The sequence below is a fragment of the Scomber japonicus genome, chromosome 15, assembly GCF_027409825.1.
Source record: "Scomber japonicus isolate fScoJap1 chromosome 15, fScoJap1.pri, whole genome shotgun sequence".
NCBI classification, from domain to species: Eukaryota; Metazoa; Chordata; class Actinopteri; order Scombriformes; family Scombridae; genus Scomber; species Scomber japonicus.
Genome location: NC_070592.1, coordinates 20,104,811 through 20,132,202, shown reverse-complemented (window position 1 = coordinate 20,132,202; position 27,392 = coordinate 20,104,811). Strand labels below are relative to the sequence as shown.

At 40.7% G+C, this 27,392-nt stretch overlaps 3 protein-coding genes across 3 annotated transcripts; all 3 read left to right on the top strand.

The window, feature by feature from the left end:
- Nucleotides 1-1,441, top strand: hoxa13a (homeobox A13a). The gene is made up of 2 exons (XM_053334341.1): nucleotides 1-661; nucleotides 1,194-1,441. Exons 1-2 carry the CDS (start codon nucleotides 1-3, stop codon nucleotides 1,439-1,441), a joined length of 909 nt encoding a protein of 302 aa, XP_053190316.1.
- Nucleotides 1,442-13,427: 11,986 nt separating this feature from the next.
- hoxa11a (homeobox A11a) lies at nucleotides 13,428-15,156 on the top strand. The gene is made up of 2 exons (XM_053334299.1): nucleotides 13,428-14,100; nucleotides 14,924-15,156. The coding sequence occupies exons 1-2, from the start codon at nucleotides 13,428-13,430 to the stop codon at nucleotides 15,154-15,156; spliced, it is 906 nt and encodes a 301-aa protein (XP_053190274.1).
- Nucleotides 15,157-17,611: 2,455 nt separating this feature from the next.
- On the top strand, nucleotides 17,612-23,078 carry LOC128374022 (homeobox protein Hox-A10). The gene is made up of 3 exons (XM_053334245.1): nucleotides 17,612-17,626; nucleotides 20,980-21,992; nucleotides 22,766-23,078. Exons 2-3 carry the CDS (start codon nucleotides 21,125-21,127, stop codon nucleotides 23,038-23,040), a joined length of 1,143 nt encoding a protein of 380 aa, XP_053190220.1. The 5' UTR covers nucleotides 17,612-17,626; nucleotides 20,980-21,124; the 3' UTR covers nucleotides 23,041-23,078.
- Nucleotides 23,079-27,392: the final 4,314 nt, after the last annotated feature.

Here is a 27,392-nt window from a genome sequence, read left to right as displayed (position 1 = left end):
ATGACAACGTCACTGCTCCTCCGTCCTCGCTGGGTCGACCCGTCGGTGATGTTTCTCTACGACAACGGCGGCGGATCCGATGAAGTGAGCAAGAACATGGAGGGTTTTGCTGGTGGCAACTTTGCTGCAAACCAGTGCAGGAATCTGATGGCGCACCCCGCGTCCCTGGCACCCAGTACGGCTTACTCGTCCAGCGACTTGCCCACCTCCGGTATGGGAGAGCCGGTGAAGCAATGCAGCCCCTGCTCTGCTGCTCAGAATTCATCCAGCGCGTCTCTGCCTTATGGGTACTTCGGTAGCGGTTATTACCCGTGCAGAATGTCGCATCACAGCAGTATAAAGTCGTGCGGAGCGCAGCCCCCCTCCGCTTATGGAGAGAAATACATGGACACCTCCGCCTCGGGCGACGACTTCACCTCTCGGGCAAAGGAATTCGCTTTCTATCCGACCTATCCTTCAGGCCCATACCAACCTGTGCCCAGTTACCTGGACGTTCCTGTGGTGCCAACTATCAGTGCGCCGTCAGAGGCCAGACACGAGTCCCTGCTGCCTATGGAGAGCTACCAACCGTGGACTCTCGCCGCCAACGGCTGGAACGGCCAGGTTTACTGCGCCAAGGAGCAGCCGCAGCCTGGACACATGTGGAAGTCCTCCATACCAGGTAGGATAACATCCCTCAGAGTCCAGCCTTTACAGGACAGAGCTGTTTGACATGTTAGTGTGTTACTACCCAGACAACAGGTTACACACTGTACAGAATTAGTTTATAAAATGCAATTTTCTCTGTCAGGCTGCAAATCTAACAACTGTCTGATAATTCAATTTAGATAAAAAGTCAAGTAATTAGTTTAAAATGTTAAGTTAGGAAACACAAAAATGTAACAATGCCCTGAGATAACTTTATAAGTTTCCTTTCCAGAAAAATAATGTTACAGTATTTTTTTTTGTGGTTAATTAGCTGTTATTATCACGGAATAGTCAGCCATTTCACCTTGTTTCATTGATCTAACACTCTATCTTACATATCAAATCTTGTAATATCTATTTATTTGAAATAAAGTGGAAATATGTGGCTCAACAGATTTTCATTTATTAGGAATAAATACACAAATACACTTCTGAAGATTATGGGGATGTTTTGATCCACTTGTTGGGAAACAGTCTATTACAGCTTCTTTTGTTTCTTTTCTCAGACGCAGTGTCACACGCTGGAGGAGAGTCTGGCTCTTATCGACGTGGAAGAAAGAAGCGCGTGCCATACACCAAGGTGCAACTGAAGGAACTCGAGCGCGAGTACGCCGCCAATAAATTTATCACGAAGGACAAAAGGAGGAGGATATCTGCCCAGACCAACCTGTCCGAGAGACAGGTCACAATATGGTTTCAAAACAGACGCGTAAAGGAGAAGAAAGTTGTCAACAAATTGAAAACCATCAGCTAGTTCCTTTTTTCTATTATTATTATTATTATTATTACGGACAATATCTACAACATCTATGGGAGATAAACTACTACTACTACTACTACTACACACACACACACACACACACACACACACACACACACACACACACACACACACACACACACACACACACACATACATACACATAGATGTATGGACTCATGGATTGGAACATCACAACTCCCTCCTGACTGAAAATGGTTCATTTGTATGTTGCCAAATGATTTCCCGGAGCATCTGGAACAAAATTTCAGAGGCCTATGAGTGCTGGACCCTCCATTTCCTGCCACTTGTTGTTAAATAGCCTACTGTTTACGGAGAAAAGTGGAGGGGGAAAAAAAGAGAAAATATATAACTGCAGTATGTGTGACTTTTGCTCACTCACAACGCAGGATAACAACTGACCCCAGCTCAGAGAGGTGTGCGCCACCGAACTACACCTTTATCTGCAAGTTTAACGACAGTGATAAACGCGAAGATTCAAAAGGAAGTGACGGTATTTCGGATTTGGACCTTGGGAATGTTAAATATTAATCTATCTTGCCTTCCTTTTTAAAACCTAGTCACATGCTTAGCTTGTATGAAGTTTAGTCTTATCATATGAATCCGTGTTCTCATTCATATCCAGTCCATGGTGCAATTCTTATTATAATGCTTAGATAATCGTCCGGGATATGTGTTCTTATCAATCATAGCTTTTTATAATGTATCCGTATTCATGTGGTTGTGTATATAAAGTAAATTCCGGCATGATATCCAGGTTATTTGTGTGTGAGTCAAATATGTCGGTGTTAAAGTCCGTCCCAATAAAATATGGACTTGATTGAATTTTATCCAAGTTATGGTGACATCAGGCTCGTTTTTAATCGTATGAGACCATGGTTATATATTCAACCACAAAATATTAAGGAGGAAATGAATCTCCCATTTTTTGGAGCAGCGGAATTTAAAATAGTACTGATAATGTCAACAGTGTATCTGTAACAATGTAGTGGAGCTGTAGTGTGATCCTTTGCTGGGTTTGCAACTGCTCATTTAATCCACATATGTTATAAACTGTAGAAATTATACATTTAAAATTCAGATATTTAAAAACCCTCAGTAAACCTCTGGGAAAAGGGGAAATAAGTCAGTTGAGGTTGGAGTGTGCTGAAATATAGGCTGACATCGCCATCTAGCGACGACTACGCGACAAATTCAAGTGGAGCAGTCAAACACCATACACAGCTGAAATTCCTTATTAATAACAATAATGATGATGATAATGATGATGATGATAATTAATAATAATATACAAATTTAACTCTATATAATAACATCCGTGTTTTGTCTTTGTTTTTTGCTGTGACGATATCAAACACACGCGGGTGGAGGAAGTGGAGGAAAACGTCGTTTATTTTAATAATAAACATACACGTAACACTACAAATGTCCCCTCTTAGTCGCCGTCCCTGCGGCTGTACAGCGAAAACAAATATTTACAATTCAAACATATTTCAAGTCCATTCAAACTTTAAGGGCATTGAAGTGAACTTGTATTTTTTCCCTCCAAATCTAGTTCTCAGTGCGCTTAAACAAATAATCCAAAATCACTAAATGAAATAAAAAGAGATTCAAATGGCACAGGCCGTCCATTAGCAGTTTATTATTGTTCTACAAACTATAATATATGGAATATGTTTGTGAGAATTCAACTACGTTAGTCTATTACTTTTTCTCCTTCTGATATTTAAAATATATATGTAACTCAGAAACTCCGCGAGCTCTTTAATTTATTATAGAACATTTCTGCGCTTCCTGTGATTGTCAGATTATTCACAGGTAAGACTTAAAATGTATTAACTGCCGAAATGTTCAACCTGGGCTGAATGGTGATTTTTTTTTTTTTTTTTTTTTTTTTTTTTTTTTTTTTAAAGAAGGTGAATTTAATTCCTCCCTCGTTTGGTGTGTTTTCTGGGAGCATTTCCGGAAATATTTTTGCGTGAAAATGTGTCAATAAATAAAAAACAAATATAGGAAAATGTTTTATTATGAGGTGGATTGCAGTTTTATTTCAAGAGAATTTAAGCTAAATTGATTTGACCTTCGCTGACAATTCAGTGGTGTTTAAAAACAAAAACAAATGTCCACTTTCCGCATCGTTCACTATCAACAATAATATGACAGCAGAGTGTGAATATTCACTTGGTGGTCTTAAAGATTTAGATTTTGAGTTGCTAAATACGGTTGTGACGCAACTGCAGTCTAAACCCCTTCAGCCCGGCATGTGTGGTTTGGCTGAAACCATTAATATGATTCAACAAGTCAAATGTCAGGCACGAAACCAAATCCCTCCTTATTTATTTAGAGCTGCACATCCTCGTGCAGGGTTTCACACCTGTTAGGATGACTTCAGGGTTTGCTTTTAACTTTGCTGGGCCCTTTTTATTATTTTTTCATTTATTTGGACGGCCAAAGTAATTTGTGTGTGTACTTACTCTCTATCATTCATTTCTCTTTTATAGTTACATGCGCACACATATATAAAGAGCCTGACTCTGCAAAAATGTTTCCTTTTAATATTTATTTGCTGACTTGTCTGAAACTGGACTTGTGTCATTTATTTTATTGACAGACTACTTAACAATAAATCTGAGACCAAACTTCATATTTAGAAAAATAACATAATGGAATGTCACAATAACACTTACAGTAAAATTAAATGAATAATAAACCTGCAGATAATGTAACTACCTGGGATTTTCACTTTGTGGAACAGAGCCACAGCTTAAACCTATATATATATTTCAAAAATCAGTTTTCATTTAACTCTGAACTTCTGGCTAGATTTTTCACTATGACCTCAGAGCTCACCTGAGAGGCTGCGGCTCACCTGTCTGTGTCTCTGTGACATGAGAACTCACCTGAGAGGCCGACGCCGCTCACCTGTTAGCATCTGCCATCAGAATGATATATGTAAGAGGGAGTGTACATAAATAATCATATACGCAATAATAACTGAAAAGTGGAGAAATGGCATTAAATAGTAAATATTTCTCTCACTAATTTCAAAGAGGAATGTTTGAATTGATTATTTTCTTATTAACTAAGCTCAGTCGTTATTGACACTTTGGTTCTCTCTTTAAATAAAAAAGGACCAGATGTCTTCATTTGATTTTGGGAGGGATTCTCACCAACAGTAATAAACCTGTTTAATTCAACAGCATGTCCGAGCAATAATCAGAATTAAATAACGACACCAATGCCTGAAATGAAATATGATATCAAATGATCTTAGTGTTGTCGTTTAAATGCTGTGACATTTGGAACGTTTAAAATATAAATACTAACTGCTTTAGATTGTCCAGCTCACCGACTCCTCTGCTGCTGGCCTGCTGCTACTCATTAATGCGTACTGTCTGATGTTGACAGTTGCCAAATCATCAGGTCGAGTATCCCCCATATCAAGCTTATTCAATCTTTATCATAATCATAATAACACACAATGAAAAACAAACAAATAAAAAGAGAACATAGCCCCCACAAACCTGGCAGCTCTGTATAGGTCTTACTTTAAACATCACGTTTAGTTAAAGCGGATAAGTTGTTTAAGAACGGTTAAAAAAATGGTAGGGACAATCCAGCAACACCTTGATATCTACATCCATGTGATATACTGTTCGTTATAGCACATGGACGTAGATATCAAGGTGTTGCTGGATTATTATCATTTTTTCAATACGACCCTCATAGATTATGTCTTGTATGTTTACACCTGCAGGTTATACTCGTACACAAGCTGTACAGTACCAGTCACGAGCTCAAAAGCGTGTACTCACTTTCTCATTCAAGTGGATGGGTACGGCGTGTCCAGAATTTTCTCTGGCACTGTATCCAGCTTGTTTTTACTTTGTGCAAATTGGGAACGTGTTGCATTTAGTAGGCAATGAAGACTCAATGTAAATAGATGGATGGCTAACAAAAAGGCAGTTTACTGCTCTAAGTCGCTGTTCAAAAAATAATTCAAGAACCTTTATTTGTTATTAATCCTCAAATTGAAATAAATAAAATGATTATTTTACTGTTATTAGTAGACGTGGTATTAATACTTGTTGTGGTTTAATAGCCTAATGTTGTAGCTTCATATAGGATATATTTTCCAAATCAACTTTAAGTCACTGTATTATACTTTTATCTTAAAAATACAATTTAATTTAATGGGTGATTTTCAACATTTCAAAGCCGTTTTTAAAATGGACTATGGCTTAATTAATGTGAATTCGTATTTCCCTTTCAAAGCTTCCTTATAAACAATTAGCATTTGTTTAATAGTTTTGTAAAATCATCAAATACAAAGTGAACAAACATTCATCCAGGAGAATTTCAACTCAGAGGCTGAAGGCAGTATTGTGGCCTCTAAGTGTTTAGCCTGTGCTTATGACACGGCGCATGCTGCCAGCTGGCCAGTAGCTCGAGAAATATGAGACGGTGCGTCCACGCGCACGGGATGCCAGCGTTGCCGAGCTCTCGCGTCTTTTGACGTAGGCACAGCGGAGGAGCGCGCACGCGTTACACAATAAAATCAGAGATGGGAGGAAAAGTGTGATGTCTCACTGCTCAGTACATTCTGGAGACACTCCGGAAGAGAGGAAACTGTGAGCGGAAGTTTTCAGCAATGGCGTGAACTGAGGAGCGGTTCATTGGCTGCGAAGGAGCACGGCGGCGTCCCATTGGCTTGCTGAGAACCAAAACAAACGTGCAGCTCCCGCCCCCTAGCAGACACATAACGTGACGGTCCAAAGCTCACAGCGTAATGCTCCGCCTATCCCTCTCCTCACATGAGCCATCTCTGACTGTGGCAGGAAGGCCCCGCTGTGTGCAAGAATTGAGTTCTGCTGCCACACTAAGGCCAAATAGTGAATTGCAGTTAATTTCGGTCCTCAAAAAATGTCCAATTAACCTCTTCTTTAATGCAAACTGCTATAGGCTATCTTTACCTCCATCAATGCTTTACATGTACTTGAAACGCAGGTGAGAGAGTGAAGGAAACGATGATCTGTTTAGGTGCGCTCTCGAATAACAGATATGCTAAAGAGAGCACTTTTTTTTCTCTTTTACTATTCACGTCCATGTTGCATCAGCATGGAAATGACCACTTTCAAGCAAACCACCAAATGAGACCACAATCATCGTCTGTTTTAATGAAATTAATGAAAGAAAAACGTATTATATCTTTGCAGCCTGCTTATAGTCTCGGGATAGTTTATATTTAATCTATGCAGAAACATGCTTTTATTGGATAGGATGGTGTCTTGTGTGGTTTTCGGACCAGTGAATGTGTGTAATAGACCGAATAACCAGCAAGCAGCAGTTAAGTCTCTCGGCTGGCTGTCAGACGTGGTTGAACACAGACAGGGCCAACACTTGTCTATGCTCTTTACATTGACCTTCGCTGTGTCCGTGCGTAATGAAAGCGCGGCCCGCAACCTTCAGTCACTCGATAATATACAGTTGCTCTGGTCAAGCTGGTGGAGCTCGAGTTTGGAGGATAATCTCGTAATACACCACAAAGACCTCAGCAGACATAAGCTTATCCAAGCCTGTGACAGCGGTCAAATAGAAGCACTTGACCGAGATTATGTGAAAGCCTCCTCCATGTCCCAGTCGGCTCCTTATCCTCACAACGGACGGTATTTTTGCTGTCCTGACACCCCCGCAGATCAACTCATTTGGTTTGAAATATAAATGCCAGATAATTTACTGTCCTCATATATGATGGGTTTACATACTGGGTGTATGTTTTTTATAAGCAGGATACAGAGCGAGTCCATAAGAATAAAAATCAGAGTGTTTGTTCGCTTTGCTCATCATCTTCAGTTGCGCATTTACGCACAAATTCATCAATTCCCTCCAACACAAATTCACCATGGACGTTATTCAAAGCCATAGAAAAAATAAACTTGCAGAAATGTTTAAATAATGTCTCTCAGCTCAGAAAACCATTGTGTACCAGGCCACGCTGGACGTACAGCTGTTATTCTTGAAACTGTAATCCTCCAAAGTGTTTTCATCTCTAAAAGTGACGATGAAGACGACGGTGTCACGGAAATGTTATAAAAGCGCTGTAGATGATTTACATTCACATCTAGTCAAGACAACAATCTGAAATTCCAGGGCGAGCTTTTTAATCCAAAAATGAACAAATTTAAATGCAACCTTTTATAATTGAACATGATTTGTTCTATTTCAGCTAAAGTAGATTTTAGTGTGGGCTGACATCTCTGAGATTTTCTTTCACGAGTTAGCGGGAAAAGTCAATACATGGTGACCTGAATCTATGGGGATCTGGAGCACTTAACATATCTGTAAATAGAACACATTTTGTGCATTACTCAGATTCTCTTATCAATTTTTTTTAGCTTGGATAAATAAATAAAAATGCAAAATGAGTGTGATTTGATGTTTAATATATGGTGTACATAAAAGACAAAAGAGAAACAAATTCAGAGGCAACGTTTCCGTTGAATTTAGTCTTTCAATCTAACAATTGAGTTGATCACGAGTCAGAGTATATTACATGTATGAATTGCAATAGTGACTCAGACGATATTCTGTGTTTATGGGCTTTAACAGAAAATTTCACGTTCAGTAAAATAAAAGAAACACTAAAACACTGATACGGCTGTTTCTAAAATGCAATTTCGCCCCAGTTGCAAGATCAATATCGACTGCGCGTCTATATTGATTGCGCGTTGCATTTGCTTAACTGAAACGCCACAACATTCTCTCAACATTAGTGGCTGTTGTTTATTCTGTTTTATAATTTTAATATATATATGTATACAGATGTTAAACGGATATATATGTGTTTTCTCACATCTAAAATAAATTGATGTTAAATACAGATGTTAAACGGAAGATAGGCCGACACACTTTTTTTTCAAAATCAAAGCGTAAAAAATCACCCAGAGTAGAAATATACTTAAATAATGGGAGACGACATTTAGATAATACAAAGTCCACTATTAATCAGGCTAAATCCTTCTCTATTCTAGTATTTAAATATTTATTCTTCGGGAACACGGACACGCCTGGGTCAAGAATGGAATAATATGGAGAATGCTATTTCTAATGTTCGGGAATGTGTTTTTGTTTCTGATCCTTTACGCGAAAATGTGTATTTAAGACATGAATGTTTCCTGACGCAATATTTTTTTTAGCTAGTTGAGTTTCTTTTACCATGAAGTTGAAACTCTATCACTGTTTTTCTTTCTACAAAGTGTTCCTCTCTCTATTTTTAAATGACTTTCTTTGTGAAATTTCATTTATTTCCCCCACTAAAGTCCAGTTTATGTCCTTTTGTCCACGCAGGCCTGCTCGTCTTGACGCCTTGTTTCCCAGGATACTCTCTACAGGCTAATCCAGCATTGTGAGTCTCCATTGGTTTGACAGAGGTGCTCCCGTTGACCGTGGAGTTGGTCAGTTTCCCTGCATGGCCCCTGTGTGGTCCGCCTGGCCCCTCTGTCGTCGCCATCGCTGTCGGCCCACATTTCTGTCACCTGTGGATAAATCAACAGATGTGCCCTCAATCAGGTTCAAATTTACTGTTTTATTCCCGCTCGTTCATTTAACGCAACTAAGTGCAAGCTCTGATTGTTTCACGTTTCAGTCAGATGGTTTTATAATCCCCCCGTAACTCCAGCCTATCACTGTAGCTACATGATAACCAAGAGCCAAGACCATGTACCATTCAAGTTCAAACACACCTTTTGTCTTATAAATGTATAAATATGGGAGGTACAAAAATAAGCAAACAAGTCAATTAATATATTATAATGATATATTATCTGAACGTTACACATTTCTTAATAATTAGTTCAACCAATCGCCGTTTTGCTTTGGTTGCGCCCGCTAGCTCGTTGTACGCTTTACAAATCTTCAACTTAGCAAATGTGTAATTTAGGAAATGTGTCTTTTATGTCGCCTTTTAATTCATATTTACAGACACAACAGGCACTCGTCTCTTTTTTGTAAAGTCAAGAGTACCCATGTGTCTTCTACGGCCTCCTACTCAGAAAACTATTCTAAACATAATGTTTTCTTTTTGAGGTGCAGGTGTGGAGGCTCCTTTTTTTCTACCATAAAATGAAAACAAAAAACAGCCTGTACTAAAGCTCTGGGCTCTTTATTACACTTGAAGACTTAAACTACAGGAGGCTTCTTTGCAAGACTCTGAATACGCCTATTTAGCCTCCTTTACAGCCTGTAGGCCTACCTGCCTTGGTGTTAAACTGTACTTTCAGACTCTCACACTGAATTGTTTACTTGTTGTCTAACAAGGTTTTATGGCACACGGATTGGGCCATCTCTGTGTCGTATTCTTTGCCTAAAAAACCCCACTGCACTCAGATGGCTCCAGATCATTTGTTATACTGTTAATTTAAATTAAACATGTTGTGCTGATATCGGCGAACTCGTGCAATTGTTTAAGTGTTTAATTTAACCCCAAAAAAATGTAAATCTAGGGTGTGTGTGTGTGTGTGTGTGTGTGTGTGTGTGTGTGTGTGTGTGTGTGTGTGTGTGTGTGTGTGTGTGTGTGTGTGTGTGTGTGTGTAAAGTACTAAAACATACTCCAGTAAAGACCTAAAGCACAACAAAATGTGTCCCTGAGTAAATCCATTTGTGTCTGGTCTTCGTGTCAAATCTGTCTCATAGTCACTCTAGGGCGCTTTATTACCAGCGGTTAGTGAGGCAGTTCGAATCTTTTTAGACTTCTTGTGAAATCTGATTGTATTGAGTAAACATTGTGTTTGCGCAAAGATGTAGTGATTCAACTTGAGGGGTTTGGATGACAAGAATCTTCCAAAAATAACATCAAGGGTATGTTGTTGATCAGTGATTCAATATTCAGAGGTTAAATGCAAACCTACACCAGAGAATATATCAAATGCGTGCATCTCACACAGTTAGTGCGAGGGTGAAGTTCATTTGACTTGGCCTTAGCTTAAAGTTACAGGCTCACATTATCGACCAATCTTGTAACCTAAAGCAAATGCAAAAGCAATTAAAGGAACTCCATCCGGGGCACAGTAGGCCCTTTGCTCTCTGTGAAGGACCCTCTCCCTCCCCCGAACTTGAAGTCGACCGTACAGACAAAGCTTTGGCTTTGAAAGTCTTTACGCAGCGCCAGACGGCACTTTTGATCGCCAAAACCCCACAAGACGAATGGTCATAGGATCAACACAACGACATTAATATAAAACACATTTGACACGAAAGTGTCTTCCTTTAATTGTAATGCTTGTCTCTATTTGTAGGATTAACAATTTCAAAATTAGCCAATTTGCAAGTGATCTTAAGTCAAATGATCAGAGATAGGCCTTTTTAGTGCAAGCATAGCTTACCTTAGCTGTGCACAGACATGATATGTTTCTAGGCAGTTGAAAATCCTCAGCAGCTGACTTTGAGTCCGTGAAGGTGGCGACTTCCTATCACGCTTGGCCAGTTTTGTGGTGTCTGTCTGGCCGGGGGAGAAAAAAAAGCGTAGCAGAATACTATAGCAGCTATAAAAACGCAGGTCTGTACAGCCCTGGCTTTGGTTTTCCTGGGCATCCTGTGCTCAATCACAGCTTAAAAGCTTCAGCACAACTCGTAGAATTTGTCTGGATTGACTGAGAGGCGGAGCGTGTGGTCGCAAAGACACTCAAGTTGTTTGTGCTCCTGCAATTTATCCAAATAAAAATGGTCTGTAACCGGGACGATGGATAGCACGAGACTGTATGGTTTTCTTGTTTTGATACACTCACAAGGCCTTAGTTGGTACTTGAGGCGTCTTAGTGTATGAGATATTTTAAGGTTGTGTTTCACATGTGCCACCAGGAGCCCCTTGTATCCCCATGTGCACGTCGGGCTGTGGGGCCCCGACCAGCCGCGGCGGTCTTAATCCGAGCTCAGGTCTCTCATTCACAGCACATTAGAGTCAGGTTGCAGCCTCTCCAAAACAAGCTCCACGGTGGCCTCAGAGTAGAAGGGAATGTGCACAATGGCATGTTTACCATATGAAACGAAGGAATCACTGAATATGAAAAAATAATATATTTGTTGTTTTAATTCACTCTGAACTGAAACAGTTGACCCACAGTAACCTGCATTTTCTCTAAGAACATTTGTAACCTTCAGATATTCAGTGTATTCATACTCAGGATTTAAAAACACATTCCTGAAGGAAAATGTGCTTGTTCATTTTGAATTAGAAGTGTAAAATACAGCAGCAGGAATTTTAAAAATACTGTGCAACATAATACTTCCCCCTCTAATTCTGTGAGTATGTTGGTCGGATTAACGCGTGCGTGTGTGTGTATGTATGTATGTATGTATGTATGTGTGCATATACGTATCATGGGAATAGATTGGGGGAAAGCTAATGTAAAATATTATTCATCAAAACATAAGTGTTGAGTAATTTTCTGGAAGCGATCTTCTAACTGAACGGCACAAATTTGGATAAACATTTGCCCCAAAACGTAAAGAAATAGCCGTGCGTAAAAGTGGAGCGGGCTTCAATGTTGCAATTTTTGGTGGTGTTATTGGATTCACTAAATGTAAATATGAAGCATTCCAGATCAGTACGACATATTTCCTTTAAAAATAGATTAAGTTAACTATTTTTAAAGAGCTACGCACAATAGACTAGTAAACTAGACTGTTATGGTCAATAAGTGCAGTTCATGCGCATTTTTCTAAGAGACTCTGGTTCTGACTAATATCTCTCGGATTTTTTCCGTTGCTGTGACTGACAAAAACTATCACAGCAATGAAACCCACGAATTAATCCTGAAATTTGAAATACTTATTTATCATTGAAAGATTGTATAAACAGCTAAAATTTATTGATTCAGTAACTGAATCCCTGGGTTTAACTTGAGACTGTCTCCCGCATTTATTTTCTGAAAATATCAGTTTGGTCTTTGTTATAGTAAGTCATAGCTGTAGCCAGTTGAAACATTAGCCACTTTGAACATGACCCTGATAACCAAATGCCCACCGAGCCAAATGCTATGTTGTAAAACGACCAAATGATGATGACTAAGGCATTTCTAAAAGCAGACTTTGGAGATAAGCAGGCGGTCTCTTTCCTCTAATTCAGGTTATCTGTGCACAGTAATTGTGGTTTAGTTAATGTTATTGTCGGGTAAGGTCAGACCAGTTAGTTTGCAGAATCTCTTTATATATTTTTTATTTTGGATACACAATTTAAAAACAAGGAAAATTAAAAAAACTTAAAACACGCACAAACATTTTTCCGTGAAAGATTGAATGTGGACGCACACAAAGCATCTAGGAAATTGATATGGATAGTTTGGCAAAAAGCTTCCAATCTATCTTCTCTCTTTTAATATGCAGCATCCAATTATAGTTTTCCTCATCGTCTGACTTCTCTGCATGTCAAGGAATTCATTTTTTATTCCAACACAACGATAAACCACCAATGTCAAGCGTATAGGACACACAGCAGTCATGTCTCTTACACACACACACACACACACACACACACACACACACACACACACACACACACACTAGCACACCCATACACACTCTTTCTCTTTCCTTTACACACACACACACACACACATACACACACACACACACACACACACACACACACTCTTCCTCTTTTCTTTACATACACACATGTGGGCACGCACACATACACACACACACACACACACACACACACACACACACACACACACACACACACACGCAGCCTGAAAATCTGTCAATTTCTGCCGCGTGGTCACGTGACCTCCTCCTCTGTGGAGTGGATGGAGATGGCTCTCCACGTCAGCTTACGTCTCCAAATTTCTGCTTAGCGAACCTGCTTCAAAGAGGCGAGAGGCACGGCGCTTCAGAGCCATGTTCAGGGCGGTTATAGAGGAATCAAACCCCAACATAGAGTTATAGTAGAGGGTGAACGACGATGATGGATTTTGACGAAAGGGTCCCCGTCGGATCGAACATGTATTTGCCCAGTTGCACTTATTACGTCTCGGCGGGGGCTGATTTCTCCGGTCTTCCCTCTTTTTTATCCCAGACCCCGTCCACCCGCCCCATGACATATTCCTACTCCTCTAACCTGCCGCAGGTCCAACCCGTCAGAGAGGTGACGTTCAGGGACTATGCAGCCATTGACGCGTCCGGTAAATGGCCACACCGGGGGAACTTGCCCCAGTGCTACCCCACAAGCGCGGAGGACATGGTGCACCGGGACTGTCTGTCGGCGCAAACCGCCGTCGTAGGGGACATGTTCGGTAAAAACAGCCCCGCAGCAGCCGCCGCCGCGTACCACCACCACCACCACCACCACCACCATACCAGTGCTGGCTCCGCTGCCTCCAATTTCTACGGGAACGTGGGCAGAAATGGCGTGTTGCCACAAGCCTTCGACCAGTTTTACGAGACAGCGTACGGGAACGCGTCGGAGAGCTCCTCCATGAATGGCTACTCAGGGGAGAAATCGGCGACCAAGCAGCCTAGCTCTGCGCCGGAGGACGCACCGTTGTGCCGGGACACTGAAGCAAAGGAGCCGCGGGATGAGACGAGCAGCCCGGAGTTATCTTCCGGCAACAATGAGGAGAAATCCAGCAGCAGCAGTACGTATTAAAGTCAGCGCCTTGGTTATGAGAGAAAGTTTGCAATCTTGCGCGCCGCTGTTAAAAATTTTATATGCTGTTTTATAAGCATATAAGGTTTATAGAGGGCCTGTAGACCCCCCCACCCCCAACAAAACTTTGTTATAAACTGCAGGATCACGTGTTTGGAATTGAAATTGGCCGTGAAAGACATCAGGCCAGTAATTTTTCTATAACACTACCTGACGTTTCCAAAAAGCACCCACTTTTCAATGTGAATTCCTACACAGACCTGTGTTAATTCCATGTATCACAAACGTGCTTGTTTCACGGTTTCTTAGCGTTAAAGAGCACTTGCATGTAATGAGACTGGTTTAAGGTTTAGCACACATCAGCTCTCTTGTGTTAAAGCTATTATGGAGTGTGTGTGTGTGTGCCCCCACTTGTATGTTTTCCACCTTTATATGTTCTATAAAACTAACATTGTCATACAAATCGTCTTATGCAACCCACCTTCCTCTTTGTGTAGCCATTATTTGATTATATTTGACTGTGAGCTTGTTGTTTTTCCTCGCTAGAAGAGGTCAAAGCCCAAGTGTATTGTCTAGAGAACCAGCAGCGTATGGTTTGATAATCTTTCCAGCGTAATATAATATCACTATATATGACACTTGAAATGTTGAAATAGGAAATATGTTATTAATGCTTTATGTGAAGGAAATTCGCTCATGCGTAATCTGGGTAACATCCAGGGCGTATAAATCTTTGTAAAACATAGTCAAGGGTAATTGAAATGTTTATATTTTCTGTGACCGGTATATTTTCCCTTTGTTTTACCTTACAGGTGGACAGAGAACTCGCAAGAAAAGGTGCCCTTATTCCAAATATCAGATCAGAGAACTTGAACGAGAATTCTTTTTCAGTGTGTACATTAACAAGGAGAAACGCCTGCAACTGTCTCGGATGCTGAACCTCACCGACCGACAAGTGAAGATTTGGTTTCAGAACCGTCGCATGAAAGAGAAGAAACTGAACAGAGATAGATTACAGTATTATACATCTAATCCTCTGCTTTAGGGGAGCTCGGAGCAGAACCGCCACAGCTCTACTAGTCCTCTGTTGCTGGACTCACTCTGCGTTTACATACTGACTCTCTCCGGCTGTGGCTCTCCAGTGTACATTGTGAAGGCTACCACAATGGCTGCGTCAGCAGCAACAACACAGCTCAATGGTTAATTTCAAGTTCGAGGACACCGGTTTCCTGTGATCTGAATTACCTAAAGACTGAGCATGAATTCAGACAGTTTGCGGACTTTAATTTCGTTCTTCAGACTCCGTTTTGGAAAAGACAGACTCTGATTTTTGTCCTTGTCAAGACTGAATGCTCGCGGAAGGCCCATGTTAATATTATTGTGATTCACAGACGCCTTGATTATTTTCTTCTTGCGCGGGCAAAATTAGCAGTCACTAATTGACTGACCCAGTGTATTTTGTAATCAAAAGATTTATTTGACTTTTTTTTCTGTTTTTCAAATCAGAAAAAATGTGGATTTCGGCGAATATGTGACTTTAGTAACTGAATCTATACAAACATTGGTGTGACCAAATAATGAGTCCGAACGGATGAGAATGTAATGTGTTTCTGTTTTGTGTGCTTATTTATTTTGTAGCCACTCGTTTACTATCTCATTTTAATGTCACGGCTAACCAAGTCAAAGTCCATTATTACAGGCAGGCTGTTGGGATTCCGTGTTCAGTCTGGGCTGACCTCAAAACGAGCTTTTGTCTTCTTTCCTGTAACCCACAGAATATGAGGTCTGACTATTTATATTTTGCGTATCTTTCAATACCCCAAAATCCACGTGGTAATTTTGATTTTTGAAGACTATCGGTCGAGTATTGATAATGCAGGCCAAACCAGAGAGATAAGCTTGTCCACTGGATCCGTGTGGAGTTGCACTGAGGTACACGCCCAACATATTCACACAGGTATATATATATATATGCAGCGGGCCTCTTCGGGTCTGATATTGATATGCATAACAGAATTTTTTTTCATGACTCGTGATCCTTTGGTACTTGCAGTCTATAGAAGACAGTTACATTTTCAAGTGTACTGTCAGGGGAAGGCTGGTCAGGGTCATCGCATTGAATCAACTGCTTGGTATGCCCAAACTATTGTGTATTATACTATATTTCCAAATAAAAACAAATGAAAAAGATTAATGAAAAAAAACTATTTGTACGTGGTTGTTTTTTCCCCCACACGGTTTAAAAAATGTAGGTTTGGGAGACAATTGGTGAATAAAAATGCGCATACGTCAAACATTTTACGCACGTTAGATCAACACATTTAACTCCCGCTTACAGCTGAATTGTCACAATTAGGTGTCTTTGTGTATATAGCAGATCATTCAAAAACACAAACAACCAGTGCAGCAGATCTGGAAAAGATGGAAAATATGAACCGTCTAAACTAACAGAGTTGCGCACACACTACCGTAGCGAATTCTTTTTTTGAGGATTTGTTAAATAAAGTACCATTTTAAATACAGCTGTCAAATCAGCTTTAACAATGTTAAATAATCTCAAAGGTTTAATTATTGACTTAGATACATGTAATATACTGTAGATGGATATAAAAGAGAAAGAAATGTTGTCCCTCATGTTTTTCACTTGTGCTGTGCTGTATCTTGTTCAGTATTTTGAGTCATTTAAACAATTTTACTCCTGCGTGCCATTTACAGAAAGTTTTTGTTATGTGGAGTGGAGATCTCATGGGTTTATCTTTATCTCTGTAACATTTATTTTTGCCAAACTTTCAGCATTTTACCATGTACAGTTTTTTTCTCTTCATTTTCAGGTTTTTGTTTTCTCCTTTTCGTTTTCCTATCTATATCTTTCTTTCTCTTTGTGTGTAGCCTGTGTGTCTGTGTTGGTGTGTGTAAACTGTAATTTCACTGATTGGGTTTTGGAAACAGCATTCTCCTTTGGCGAGGGTCGCCATATTTGCTGTTGTTATCACTGTGTTTATGGGAGCTAGCCGCAGCGCATTGGCGTTCATATATGACAGTCAAAAGGGCCATAAACACGGGGAGAGAGGCTGAAGTTTATGGTTGTCTCTCTCTGCCATAGTCCGGCCTTGCCTTGCGCATCCTTTACTGCGCGCTGGAATTCCGTCCCTAATTACTGGACATCCTCCCCGTTGCCGCAGCAACGCCGCCATAAAAGCTGTCTGAGAGTCTGGAGCATTTGTACAATTGGAGTGCAGTGCAATAAACCGTCTGAGACCCAAGGTTATTAACTGTGTTACCAAGGAGGCGAGAGCAACGACAGGGAGAGGACGGGTAGGAAAAGCCTCTGCTTGTTGGCTGCATCGACTTCATTTGAGAGGCTTTCCCCCTCGTTTGGTTTATCCACCTCGAATCAGTTTAGTGGCAACGGCTGCACTCAGGATTAGTCCTTCCTCTACCACCGGGCGGCGCTATTGGGACCAATGTCATGGCCGTGGATCTTTTCGTCTCAGGCTCACCTCGAATGCACGCAGGTAAAAGTAGTTGTCAACACAGCCTGGAGCTTGAATAGTTTGATCTGCTGAGAGAGAAAGAGAGAAAAAAACAACGTCTTGTATGTTGAGCACTCAGAGTCATCTCTTGCATGCGAGACTAGTTTGAGATAGGAGCAGTTTTGTGTTTAGTTTCCACATTTCTTTCTGGTGCTCACTGGGCCGTGCGGTAGAGAAAGTCTTCCTGGGGGCCCTAATAAGGCAACACATCTGTGCCAAGCCTCCGTGCTGCATGTGCTATTCATTTTGCTGAGCTTGAGCTTTTTAATGGTTGAAGTAAAGCATGGCCGGCTTGTACCTGGAGAGATCTGCAACCCCCGTCCAGTGTAACCACAAATGTTTTGGATTTGGGGAAAACTGCCTTAATTATATATAAAAAATGGATACAGTTAGTTTCTTAACGATACAACAGTAAGCAGTGGGCGCTGGGTACAAAACAAGTGATTTCATTTTTCAGATGGTTCTCATGCTACAACCCAATCGCCAGATATGCACTCATCTTAAATCACAGCAGCTGGCTTGTACGCTCATTCATCTTCGTCTTCTTCCTTTTTCTTCCTCTTCAAAGAATCCGCTAACAACATTTGACATCCTTCCAAAACACATTACTCCATGTGCGTGCCAAGTATATGAAATTTGTTATTAAGAAAAGTCGATTTGATTGTGATAGAGCAGCAATCGCGTCTCCCTTTTCCTTCCTGTCATAGTCGGAGAGCTGCAAAGAGGCTATTCGGTGTCAGTCCAAGTGGCTAGTGGCTATTCTGGACCTTAACGCGTGTGGACCGGCTCTCTTTCTCCTTTGTCTCTCGTGAAAAATAAATGCTTCCGCTGGATGTAATAAAACGCCGCATTATTGTTCATAACTGCACTCGGGACGAACATGATACGACTCAAATGGCCTCTTCGGCCACGATTATATGGGCCTGATCAAAGCCAGTGGTCAGAGTAAACTGTTTTGAGGATGTATTAGCCGGGCAGCTGTGAAAATGAAGATTTAATAGCTACAATTAATAACTGTAACACAGAGATATCGATAGCAACCTAAGCCAGTACAACACCGTGAAGTGTGCAAGCCAAAAACAATTTAAGACCGGGCGCAGATAATTAATTGATGTATTTAATTTCCTTATTGGCTCATGTGTCCTATAAGGAACAGGCCACTGAGGAGAAGAGTAGACGGGATGTGGACCTATAGCTGTTAGTTCGTCTGTATTTACTAGTCCAGCCATGTAGTGGAAATATTCTATGGTTTTTGGGTAATTTACTAAACAGGCGTATGTAAAAATGCTCGACGCGCGGCCTTTGCCATTTAACACTCCTGCACTGCAGAATATGCTCCTTATTTCAGAAATATTACACATATATCATTTTACTTTTAAAACACCCCATTGTTTTATATTCATGTTCACATAAATAACCCACAACCAAGTTCTAATCATTTAAGGGATTTGAGATATGTGCGTTTTGAGCAGGAACGATTGACAAATGTCCACCGCCGACGCGCTAAACTCTTACCCAGTGTACATAAATGAGCTGTCAATGAAAGAGCGTTTGAAACCCTTAAATAGGCTCAATTGATGAATTTCTCCCAAATTTTTCCCCATTTCACTTCAACAGGCTGCAAAAAAAAAATTACAAAAAAAACAAAACACCGGGGGGCTAGCGGCCACCTGGGTTTGGTAATGGCAAAGCTGGGCAAGATTAACTTCAACCTGGAGAGAGCAATAGAGTGCACATGGCCAAGGACACTATGAGATGGAAGGAGAGTTTTATTGTGGCCCTTATTGCCCCAAATTGGACGGACAGGATGGCTTGTATGTGCGAGCTTTATGTCTGCTTTGCTGTCGCACGTTGGGTTTGTTCCCCTCACTACTCCGTAATCAATATTGTGGCCGTCAAACTAATTTCATCTAATAGTTTTTTTCTTTACTTGATACAGTTTGTATTATTTGATGTTTGTAAGAAAAAAAGATAAATGCTGCGGTCAAATAAAACTCTATTTTGGTTCTAGTAGCCTTTAAACTACAGCACATATAGGTTTGACCTTTTCATGTTTGTGCGTAATGAGTAGTCGTGTACCGAAAATGTCCTTATACTAAAGGAGTGAAGAAATACATGAATAGAACTGATACCAATACCAATTCACATTTAAACTAGATCTGTGAAAATAATGTTCATGTTTTAGTGAAAAAGGTAAATGCATATGCTCACAGCTTTTGTGTATCATGAAGACAAAACGTGCGCACGATAAAGCTTTATAATTCACTAATCACATCTGGAAGTTACTATATGTCCTACTGCGTCGGGTATTTCCTGAATTTAACGTTTAAAATGTGTAATAATTAGTCAACTATCACATGAATATTTTTTGTATAAAGGTTTTTTCGTTACTATGTTATTGTTTTTTTTCTGCTGACAGTGAAATGGGTTTGCCGGTGTTTACGCACGGCCATGGCTTTGTCAATATAAATACATTTTACATAATTCAATATAAATCCAAACTATGCGGTCAAAAAGCATGAGTTTGATGAAAAATAGTCATTTAAGGAGTACTAATAGACAAGTTAACAATGTAAACTAGATATGAACTGTTTCAGAGACGGTTCCTGAAGAAATAAATAAATAAACGAAATATTTGAATAAATGAAGAAAAACAACAAAAAGAGTATTATGTTTGATATTACTTTCTTATCTCCGGGCAACATTAGACTAAAGACTTTTGCTTTTAGTGCGGAAGAGCTCTCTCTGTCTTGAGGCAGGAGGATGCACCATATAAAACGGCTTTTTGCCAAGTCATTTGCCAAAGGCGAATTCTCCCTACACTTAAAAACACTTTATTACCACTAAGTCCCATGGCTTTGTTATTTTATGTCTTTGTTGGTGGGTTTCAGCAGCCCTATACTTTTATACTTGATTTGCCACCTTAGGGCCATATTTTGTTAATGTAAAACAGTATTTTAGTTTGTAACGAAAAGAAGTTGGATTTCCCCTCCTAGTTCCATAGTTGCACCTTCATTACTGTCGCTTATACATAAACTCATAGGTTTGAGTTTTTACAAAACTGATGCTGCTAACAGCGTTGCATCTATTGCAGAGCTTTGTGTATCATTTGGTGTACATGTATAAAGACAATCAGTGCGTCAGACAACATGTGGTGGTTTGTGCAAATGTTTCGGGAGCTCGTTTAGAAAATATATGAATGAATTCATGTTCTCATTGTGTTTTTGAACTTTGTATGGTGTTGGACCTCGCCCCTTCTACGGTGTAATGGTGGTGCATTAAGGCGAGGTGAAGGAACACACTGATTGCTGTGCTGTCTCCTTTCTCTGCCTCAGCTCCATGATGGATATCGCTGTGACTGCTACGTAGCCTCGGTGTGGGAGGGACTGCCCAGCATTCCAGCATTTCCATTGGTTTTACAGTCAGCACGGCGGAGAGGGGGGGTGCCTCTAATCATATCCAGCATGTTTTGCACAAGAAATGTCAGCCAGAAAGGGCTATCTTCTCCCTTCGCCAAAATACACCACAATAATGTCATGTTCGGACAGCCCGTCAGGAAATGCGTTTTTAGTGGACTCTCTGATCAGTGGCCGCACCGAGAGCAGCGGAGGTCACTACACGGGGAGCGCGGTGTGTGTGCCTCATAGCACTGCTACAGAAGTGCCTTACGGACTACACAACTATGGATACTTCCCAAGTATTGGTAAACGGAGCGAGGTGGGTCCCCAAAACATGGTTACAGCTTCAGGCGCGTACATGTCCAGTATGGAGATGTGGATGGACGCGCAGAGGTCATGTCGAATGGACCAAGAGCACCCGGTAGGTCCCCAGGTCGCGCCCTGCTCGTTCCCGCAGAACATTAAAGAAGAGAGCACTTACTGCCTGTATGAGCAGCCGAAGTGCCCTAAAGCCTCAACCGCCGAAGATCTCACTTATTCGAGGTTAACCACAGCCGGCCTCGGGTCGAGTGCTTGTACAGTTACCGATGGCGGTGGAGGCGGCGGGGGCTCAGTGCCTGTGCCGGGCTACTTCCGCTTGTCTCAGACGCACGCACATTCTCATAAACTTTACAACACCAGCGGCCCCCAGCCGAACCCTTCCCATTCTCATTTTGGCCTACACCCCACTGCTCCAGCCCGCTTTCACACGCCACCAACCTCGACTTCTGCTCCAGCCACGGCGCAGGAAAGGAGGAACACCGAGGAGCCCGTGTCCTCGGGAAACGCAGACCTGCAGTCTCACTCTACACCGGGGAACGAGGAGGCACGCGAGTCCTCGGATGCAGAAGTCTCCTCAGCAGACGAGACAGAAGAACATGACAAAGACAGACCATCAAAAACCACTAAAGGTAATCACAGTTCATTATAGGTGTGGTCCTATACTGTTGTTTTTGTTTGCATGCAGCTCAGGTAGAGTGAGGCTTTTTTTTAATGGCACCTGTCAAGTTTTATTTTACAGGCTAGGCTGCAGGGAGAAGTAACAGGAAACTTTAGATTTACATACTATTTTCTCTGACAGTAATAATACAAGTTCATATAGGTGTAAATGCATTATAGTAGGGTATACATGTGTGACTATACGTGCGAAAAAGATTATGCGTAAAACAGCAAAATGTGCCAGGAGTAACATGACAAAGCTACATATTAATCATCAAATTCTACAGTGGAAAATTATTTTTAAAAATTCAAATACATATATGTAATACATTATAAAACATATATAGCCTTAGCCAGTTTATTGTTGACCGCTGCCTAAAATATAGTACTGTAAGGGCCAACACGTATTAGTGTGGCTCTATCATTTTCTGTTCAATGTCTGATCTGTGTTGTTTCAGTCTTTTGATACTGAGATACTAGACTGCTGGTTGAAATTGTTAGATTAAATGTAACGTAATATTTTGCAATATTATTGGTTTATACTTGAAGTCTGGTGAGTCATAACACACACACACACACACACACACACACACACACACACACACACACTGAATGCAATTCAACACAATCCTTGATGCTCACACTCAATCTCTCTCTCACACACACACACACACATCATGGTTGCTCGTTTGCTCGTGTTGTAGCTCATCTGGTCTTAAAAACATGCATTTGCCATTTTCTTCAGGTGACACAAAAAGTGAAAACACGGCCAACTGGCTGACAGCAAAGAGCGGCCGGAAGAAACGGTGTCCATACACCAAGCACCAGACACTGGAGCTGGAGAAGGAGTTCCTCTTCAACATGTACCTGACCCGAGAGCGCCGCCTAGAGATCAGTAAAAGCGTCCACCTGACTGACAGACAGGTTAAGATCTGGTTCCAGAACCGCAGGATGAAACTGAAGAAAATGACGCGGGAAAACAGGATCCGGGAGCTCACCTCAAACTACGGATTTTCGTGATGAACGAGGTGATCACATTGAAACAGAAGAAAATTAGTGAAATCAATGACCCCCTCCCCCCCCCCCCTCCCCCCACACACACACCCTCCATGACCCCCCTCCAAGCCTCCCTCGCCACTTTATCCACATAACGACTCATTTCACTGTGGGATACAACCAGACACGCTTAAAGTCGTCCTCTGTGAGCTACTGAGAAATAAATGGAAACATTTAGACTGTTATGGGTTCTCTGTTTTTCTGATGTTGTGTTTTTGTATTGTCGACCCGTTTCTGTCCCTTCTGTCGTATGGTTGGATAGATGTCGTGAGTGGAGTTAAATTAACACCATTTAAAAAAAAAAAAAGTCGAGCCCTTGAAGGTGGTTAAATTGTCCACATTTCCTCCCCTCCGCTGGAAAACAATCTCTCTCAAAATTTAGTCAAACAAATATGAATTTATTATATTTTAATTGGAGTTGCATGAAGATTTTCCTACATTTTAGCCTTTTTAAAATCATTTTTGGAATATAACGCCCATATATCACCAAACACGTAAAGGAAGAGTAATTCACCTATGACCATTAGATGTAGTCTTCCATGATATAGACCTATTCTATGTATGAGCTAAGTGTATACATTGAGCAACAACCTTTATTCACGTTGAGGAAGTTTACACGAAAACGGAGGAACGTGTGCAAAGTGAAGGAGGAATGTTTTTACTGTATATTTCTGTGTATATAATATGACAATGTGTTCTTTTTTTGTGTAATGCTTAATAAATTATCAGCTCGCATTAAGGAGAAGCTGCTTGCCTTTTTCTACTGTTGGTTTGTACTGTTGTGGTGTGTTATAGAGAAGGAGAAATGGAGCTTTGTGTGAAATTCACAACCCAATATAATATGGGCTCTTTCAACACATAGTCTGAGGGGTTTTTTTGTGTAACAGCTGAGAAATGTTTCAAGAGGCTAATGTAATGGCCATCGGAAATAATTAAGATATTAGGCTATAAGCCGTCTAGCTGCATGCTCAGCCGGCTATTGTAGAGTTTTATGACTGCCTGGTATATGGGGTTTCTCCCTCTCCTCTAAGAGCTGCTTCAGTCGTGTGAGAGCCTTTCAGACGGAGAGGAGGCCCGGCTCACAGCTAGAAATCTCAACTGTACTGTTGTACTGTGGATAAAACATAACCTTCTGCTTTAGTTTGGGAATACTGGGATTAATATTTCGAGGATCGGGTAAGTCCATTCATCATTTGTGAATTTGTCCATGTTTTCGCCTTGTTGCAGCGGTCTCACTATAGTCTAGTGTACTTTCTCAATACAGACCGTTTTTTGGGACACTTGATGACGGGACCCACGACCAAGGTGCATTATGAATTGGCTGATTGTGTTACACTTGAGGCCCGGGATCGACTGTCGAGTGGTTTAGGTAGTTTCATGTTGTTGGGGTCCATTTATAACTCTGCAACATGAAACTGTCTTAATTGCCCCAGTTACATACATCGAAACCAAAAGGAAAGCACATCAGGGATATAAGGCTGATGGGATTTGTTGAAAACTGTGGAGAGATGTTTTGGAAGCATGTTCCTTAAAACCTCTTGGGTTTATGAATCGGGGAGGGGTGGCTGGCTGTTGTGTATATCCCTTACCTGTCCCCCTGTAATGTTTTCTTTAGATTTCTCGACTTGTTTTTTCGTCGTTAAAATAAGCCCCAGCTGGCATGTGTGCAGAATTTAAAGGTGATCAAAGAGAAGCTGCAGTATGCGTCGTGGACTTGGGATTAAGGGTAAAGCCGTGAGTGTTTTCCGTGAGTAGTAGTGACGCAGACACGCCAGACAAGGCCTCGGTTACGACCACTGCAGTGGAGGGGAAGGGGAAGGTGAATGGGGCAACAGCGACCTCAGTGGGCAATGAGACCGGATGCTTCCGCTGCGCAATAGTGGCTCAGACAAAAGGAGGGGAAAGGCTTTATGGCGATATTTAGATCCGCCAGACAGGCTGTTATCTGCAGAGGCAAAAGAAGTGAATAGCCCCTGCGGTAAACTGGGTGAAAAAACACCGTGATTTAGGTTTACAGCCTGAGAGCCATTGGCATGGTGGCTTCCTTTCCTGCTCTGGAGGTGTTTGTCTATTCTAACTTTTAGTGCACAAATAGGCGCACAGCCGCTTCTTTTCCCCCCTCGGCTTGTTTGAAGTCTGTTGACTAGATAGTGTGCAAGTACCAGTGAGGTGATAGCCTGCACATTGCAGACACATTGTGCTTCTATCTGGACTCCTCTCCTAAATGCAATAGTAACAACAGAGTGGGGAGAGTTGCTTCGTGTTGAATTGCATGTGGCCTTGCGGGGTGTTGGCCAAGCTCCCCGTTTATTTGCTGGTAATAAATAAAACACGCAGCGTTATATGTGAGAACTCAAGGTTGCTGCTGTGAAATCTGCCATGGTTTTAGGTTTAGGATGTCATGGATGTTTACACGCACACAGCCAACCCGTTTAGTAAAATCCACATTGATGCATTTCTGTAAATACTTTAAATCTCATTAAACTTAAAATATCTTATTAGGTTTCATTGGTTGACAGAAAAGACTGTAATGTATTTTTGGCTGACTAGATTTGGCTCCCGTTTGTATTAACAATGCTAACATAATATATGTGTTTACAAATTTCTGTAAATGTTAATACAAATCTGGCGGGTAGTTTATTTTTATTTTATTTTATTCATTAGCTACATTTTCTAATCTCAACCTTCAAGTAGCCTACATTCGTTTTAAATGTGCTCGTGCACACTGGTGTCCTCGCACCATTTACTTTTAAAAGGAGGAAACCACAAGCACCACATTACGCATTATTTTTAGCTCTGTTTAAGTGTAACGTTACACCGAAGTACAAGCTGCTACAATCATTAAAGTTTATTTGTTAATGGCGGTGATGATACCAACATATAGGTTTGTAAGTGATAACGGCGCTGCAAATAATAAACGGGTTAAGCGAGAAGCCGCGATTCACCAACAACACGTTATTGGCAAATTATTTAATACATTTTCGGCTATCGTTGTTACATTCAGTTAGTCATTTATCAACCTGGAACATATTTATTCTACTTCCCTTTCCCTATTAATTATATTCTATCTCATTCTCAATATTCATTCTTGTATGGGCATTTTGTAACACGTGTTACTTTATATTTTTATGCAGTAAAAGGGATTTGTTTAATTTATTATGCAGACCAGTAGTGTTGTATCGTAATTACAGCCCAACAAATCAAAGTGTATAGCTGGACCTACAAGACAAACCTGGAAATGAAATAGCCCTTCTTCATTGTTCTTTTTGTTGATCTGACTGAATAATTCAGAATAAAAGTATATTCTGATTTGAATGAAAAAAAGTGACGTTCATTGATTTATTTTGTCAAATAAAAGTACATTTGGCTCTGTTTTTTTACATTACAAATAAATATACTGTGTGCTTTATTAGATCTTCGTGCTGTAGGCCCAGCATATGCCGTGATGTGTAATATCTTTGTCTAAATCACCACATTTTGTCATTATAGCCTGGAATAAACATGTCCATTTCGTGAGTATTAAGCTATATGTTTTTATATCAGGATACGTAACCCTAGCTGAGGTATTAACCTAATTAAAAGTGAAGTAACTAAACTGCAAATTAGTATTTTACACTACTATTAGTCATGGCAGCATATGTCTACATGTGTCACATTTGTCCCTCAAAATTTAAAACTTGAAAAAGGAGGAATTAACGGTCACTGGAAAAAGTGTGACAGCCGAAATATAACAAAAATAAATAAAAATGTATTTTTATATAGGCATAATATGAGATCCAAACGCTGCTTGAGCTTTGAGCTGCTATGTTTCTTTAATATGGTGGTGGTTACAATGTGTTTTGGTGAAAAGCAATGGTAGGGTGCTTACGTGTCCTATAAAGTACCTCGTAAAATAAGGTTTCCAAAAACATACTGTATCGTTCTGGATAACAAAGAGGGGATTTTAACAGCATCAACTGGCTATGATACTGCAGAAGTTTTTTTTCTTTTCTTCGCTCGTTCATGTTTTCCATCTCACAGATAGCAGACCTTTCTTATATCTTTATAATTCTTAGCTTTAAAACTAGAGGTTGTTATAGGAGAGCGGGTGAGTATTTAATGACCAAAGGGATTGATTTATCCTTTATTGTTCAGCCTTTATGATCACGTGTGTCTGCTATCCAATGGCATGGCAGCCTGTCTCCCCATTACTAGCCCACTGTAGTTCTCTGAGGGGCCAAGTTGCTACTTGATTTCTCCACATTGTTATTTTGTGAGGCTGGGTTTACTGCGTGTGTATATGTGTGTGTGGTGTGTGTGCGCGTTTTTACTTTTGC